At 60.7% G+C, this 5,000-nt stretch overlaps 1 protein-coding gene across 1 annotated transcript in view; it reads right to left on the reverse strand.

Moving 5' to 3' along the window:
- The window catches only part of ENH_00052710 (hypothetical protein, conserved), a gene marked incomplete at both ends in the record, with an annotated part of 3,152 nt that extends 34 nt beyond the window's left edge, over nt 1-3,118 (reverse strand). The window contains 4 exons of the mRNA XM_013581460.1: nt 1-539; nt 882-1,058; nt 1,474-2,228; nt 2,473-3,118. The exon at nt 1-539 is cut by the window's left edge and continues 34 nt beyond it. Of these exons, the coding sequence (XP_013436914.1) occupies nt 1-539; nt 882-1,058; nt 1,474-2,228; nt 2,473-3,118 (2,117 nt within the window). The remainder of the gene's footprint in view (nt 540-881; nt 1,059-1,473; nt 2,229-2,472) is intronic.
- Nucleotides 3,119-5,000: the final 1,882 nt, after the last annotated feature.

Here is a 5,000-nt window from a genome sequence, read left to right on the forward strand (position 1 = left end):
TCAAATCTGCTGCCTGAGTTTGGGTTTAAAGGGTCTGGAAAAGACAAGTAACAAAGTTGAAGGCCCAAAGAGCTGCAGCGGGGAATTGCGTCGCTGCTGCTGCTGCTGCTGCTGCTGCTGCTGCTGCTGCTGCTGCTGCTGCTGCTGCTGCTGACGGTGACGACGTCAGTGCTGCTGCATGGGTCTCCCTCAAACGCAGTCTCAGCTGCTGCTGCAGCAAACTCCTCTTGCATCATTTCCTGCTGCTGCTGCTGCTGCTGCTGCTGCTCATGCTGCTGCCCTGCTGCCCGCGTGATAGTAAAAGCACAAGGGAACGGCTCTGCAGCAGCAGCAGCAGCCTCCGTCTCTGCCAGTGGAGGGTCTTCCTGCTGCTGCTCGAGGTCCACAGTCTGGTACCCATACGGGTCTTCAGGGATGCTGCTGCTGCTGCTGCTGCAGCTGCTGCTGCTGCTGCTGCTGCCGCTGCTGCTGCTGCTGCTGCTGCTGCTGCTGTATGTTTCGTCGTTCGCAATAGGACAGCCGGCAGCAGCAAACTGCACCTGCAGCAAACGCATGCAAAGCAATGTCACATTGGGGACCCCCCTCAGCAGCAGGGCCCCCATTAGGGGCCCCCCTCACAAAAGGGGGCCCCCCGGGGGCCCCCCTACTGGGGCCCTGACTGCAGCACACCCAAAGGGGGCCCAGGGGGCCCCCATGGGGGCCCCCTGGGGGCCCCCATGGGGCCCCCCAAATGGCCAGCTTAGGGGCCCCCATGGGGGCCCCTTGGGCCCTGCATGCATGCGTTGGGGGCCCCTTTTAGTGCCCCTCAGCTTAGGGGGCCCCCAGGGTCTAACTGCATGCACAGGGGGCCCCCGCAGGGTCTGGGGGCCCCTCAGTCTTACCCGGATCTCCTGGGGGCCCCCACAGGTGACCCTGTAGAGGCCACAAAGCCTGGGGGGCCCCCCTGGGGGGCCCCCCAGGCCCAGCCCCTGGGGCCCCAAACCCAAAAGGGAATAAAAGACTTTGCTGGGGCGCCCGGGGGGCCCCCAGCGGGGGGCCCCCACGGCCAGAGCGCGGCTCTGCATGCACAGCAGCAGCAGCAGCAGCAGCAGCAGCAGCTCGTGCGGCAGCAGCAGCAACAGCAGCAACTGATGTCCTGGCGGCAGCAGCAGCGGCAGCAGCTAATTCTGCAGCAGCAGCAGCAGCAAGTGCCAAGGCCAAGCTGTCGCTTCCTTGTATCGTTTAGGGCCGCAGCTCTGGGGTTTAAGGAGCAGTGTCAAGGGTTTAGGGTTTAGGGTTTAGGGTTTAGGGTTTAGGGTTTAGGGTTTAGGGTTTAGGGTTTAGGGTTGGGGGTTTAGGGTTTAGGGTTTAGGGTTTAGGGTTTAGGGTTTAGGGTTTAGGGTTTAGGGTTTAGGGTTTATGCAGGGCGCGGGAAACACCCCCGCGTTGGTGAACAGTTTGTTGACTTCGCTGTGCAACATTTCGCCCTTCCACCTTGGCAACCCAGCAGCTTAGCGCAGAGGGTACAGACACCCCAGCAGCAAACTGCCGCGCCTCTCTTCCGCTCGGGGGGCCCCCCTGGGGGGCCCCTTGAGGGGCCCCTTGGGGGCCCCCTTGAGGGGCCCCTTGGGGGGCCCCTTGAGGGGCCCCTTGGGGGGCCCCTTGGGGGGCCCCTTGGGGGGCCCCTTGGGGGGCCCCTTGGGGGGCCCCCAAGGGCCCCCTTAGTTGCTGCTGGGGTCCAGGGGGGCCCCCCTGGACTTCTGCTGCTAGGGGGGCCCCCCTTCTCAGCTGGTGGGGCCCCCGGGCCAATTCGCTGCACAAAAACCCTTGCTGCAGCAGGGGCCCCAAACCCTCTTCTAGGGTTTGGGGGGGCCCCCAGGGGGCCCCCAAGGAGAGGCAGCAGCTTGCAGGCAGCCAGGGGGCCCCCCTGCGCCGGCGGAGGGCCCTTTGCTGCTGCTGCTGCTGCTGCTGCTGCTGCTGCTGCTGCTGCTGCTGCTGCTGCTGGGGGCCCCACCGGTGCTGCCAGGCAATGGGGGGCGGGCTGAAGTAGGGGAGACCCATCAGGGGCCCCACGGGGGGCCCCTCGGGGGGCCCCTCGGGGGGCCCCTCGGGGGGCCCCTCGGGGGGCCCCTCGGGGGGCCCTTCGGGGGGCCCCCCAAGGGGGGCCTCAAGGGGTCTTGAAGTGACTTTGGAAATGTCTGTAAGGACATGATATTCTTGATGGATTTGTCCCCTTGAAAAGAGACGACCTGCAGCAGCAGCAGCAGCAGCAGCAGCAGCAAAAGCAGCAGCAGGTTCTGCTGCTGTGTCTTCTCCCGCAGCAGCAGCAGCAGCAGCAGCGGCAGCAGCAGAGTTGCACGGCGCGGCAGCGCCGGTGGCAGCACTCGCCGCAGCAGCGAGCTGCCCCCAACAGCAGCAGCAGCAGCAGCAGCAGCAGCAGCAGCAGCAGCAGCAGCAGCAGCAGCAGCAGCAGCAGCAGCAGCATCAGATTACGAAAAGACAAATTTGCTGCTTCATCTGTAGCAACTAAGACAAGTCCCTGGGCCTGCAGCGGCAGCTCGGGCAAGGGGAAGAAGAGGCCTTTTGCTGCAGCAGCTTCGAGCGTTGCTGCTGCTGCTGCTGCTGCTGCGCCGGGGCCCGCTGCTGCTGCTGCTGCTGCTGCTGCTGCTGCCTCCGAAGCACATAAGGACTGCCGCAGCAGCGAATCCCGCAGGGCCCCCCACAGACTGGGGGCCCCCCTGTGGGGCCCCACAGACCAGCCGGGGGGTTTATAAGCAGCAAACCAGCGGCCCCGCAGCTGGCCAAACACCACAAGCCTGCTGCTGCTGCTGCTGCTGCTGCTGCTGCTGCTGCTGCTGCTGCTGCTGCTGCTGAAAGGGCGGCGAGATACGGCGCCCAACCCGCTCCTGCTCCCGCTGCTGCTCTTTGCCCTGCTGCTGCTGCTGCTGCTGCTGCTGCTGCTGAGGCAGGTGCAGCAGCTTGCTGCGACGGGGGGCCCCTTTGGCTCAGAGGGGGGCCCCCGGGGGCCCCCCAAGGGTACAGAAGAGCCATTAGGGTACTGCAGCAGCAATAGGCGCCAGGGGGGGCCCCCAAGTGGGGCCCTCCTGTGGGGCCCGGGGGCCCCCAGCCAGACCCTCATTAGGGCCTTCTCTGTAGGGCCCTGCTTTTAGGGTTTAGGGTTTAGGGTTTAGGGTTTGGTGGGGGGGAATAGCCTTGACTTTTATGCTCTAACAGCACCAAGTACTGGCCTGGACTTAATTAAAGCAAATAAACAAAACGGGGGGGCCCCTGTGACCCTCTGGGGCCCCAAGGGGCCCCCGGGGCCCCCCAAAGAAGATCTGGCTGGCTCGAAGCAAGCTAGGGTTAGATAGTGTGTCTTTTTTGTGGAAAATAATGAATTAAAAAAAGAAAAAGAAAAAAAGTGATGAAAGATATTTGTTTGGAGGCTTCGGCGGTCCGCCGTTCGTGGGTTTGGGGTGTATGGACACCTCAGAGTGTGAGGCGGCAAGTGGAAGGAGAGAAATAAATGCAATCATTTTAAATTAAATATAAATAACTATAATAATAATAAAAGTAATTTAATAAATAATTTATTATTTCAAACAAAACAAAAGAACCAGCCTTTCTGAGGTGTACGTACACCCCAGAAGCTGGCCTAAGGTCACCTTCTGGGGTGTACGTACACCGCAAAAAAGAGCGCGTTTGCATGCAAATAAACGCGGCAGCAGCAGCAAATCAAATTCCAGAAGCAGCAGGAGAATTAGAGTCGCAAATTTGGAAAAAAGAATTAAAAAAATGCAAAAAAATGATTTAAAAAACACTTCAGCCTCCAAAACCACAATTTGAAAGTTTGTTCTTCTGCGCTGTCTGTACACCGAATTCAAGACTCACATCTGTCTGCCAAAGAAGCGGCAGCAACAGCAGAGCCAGCTAGCTAGCTAGCCAGCTAGCTAGCTGGCTAGCTAGCCAGCTGGCTAGCTAGCTAGCTGGCTAGCTAGCCAGCGAGCTGGCTCCCCGGCTGGCTAGCCAGCTGGCTAGCTGGCTAGCTGGCTGGATGGCTGGCTAGCTAGCGAGCCAGCCGGATGGCTAGCTGGATGGCTAGCTGGCTAGCCACACGGCTAGCCAGCTGGCTGGCTCAGCAGCTACCTGAGCAGCTAGCCAGCAACTGGGGGCGGCAGCGCGCAGCTCTCTGGCCCAGCAGCTAGCTGCAGCTAGCTGCAGCTAGCTGCAGCTAGCTGTGCTGCAGCACCGGCCGTCCAAGCGGACCCCCACCTTAGCCAGCTAGCTAGGTGGCTAGCTAGCTAGCTAGCTAGCTAGCTAGCTAGCTCGCTAGCCTTTTGCATGGATACCTGTTGGGTTGCGCACTTCACCCGAGACAAAAACGCCATAGCTAGCTAGTCAGCCAGAGCAGCTAGCTGGCTAGCCAGCTAGCTGGGCCAGTAGCTAGCTGGCTAGCTAGCTAGCTAGCCAGGATAGGAACTGGTTGGCTAGCCAGGAGGATGGTGAAGCAAGAAGCGCATGCGTCTAAACAATTTCCCTGATAGTCAGCTAGCTAGCCAGCTAGCTAGCTGGCTAGCTGGCTAGCTGGCTAGCTAGCTGGCCATCTAGCTAGCTAGCCAGCTAGCTAGCTGGATAGCTAGCCAGCTAGATAGCTGGCCAGCGCGGCCTGCAGGCCTAGTGGCTGCGTTTCTTCTTCTTGTGGCTCCTACAGATAAAAGAGCAGCAACAGCAGCAGCAGCAAGATAAAGAGAAGCAGCAGCACGAAGGAGGAGCAGCAGCAGCAGCAACAGCAGCAGCAGCCACAGCAGCAGCAGCACGAGCATCACTAGTAGCAGCGAGAGGAGGGACAGAGCTGCGAGGGCTGCAGCAAGAGACGGCAGCAAGAGCAGCAACGGCAAAAGTAACAGCAGCAGCAACAGCAGCAGCAGCAACAGCAGCAGCAACAGCAGCAGCAACAGCAGCAGCAGCAGCAGCAGCAGCAGCATACTTGTGTTTGCTCTTTTTCTCCTTTTTTCTCCTCT

The sequence above is a fragment of the Eimeria necatrix genome, genomic scaffold, assembly GCF_000499385.1.
Source record: "Eimeria necatrix Houghton genomic scaffold, Enh_scaff420, whole genome shotgun sequence".
In the NCBI taxonomy this organism is placed as follows: domain Eukaryota; phylum Apicomplexa; class Conoidasida; order Eucoccidiorida; family Eimeriidae; genus Eimeria; species Eimeria necatrix.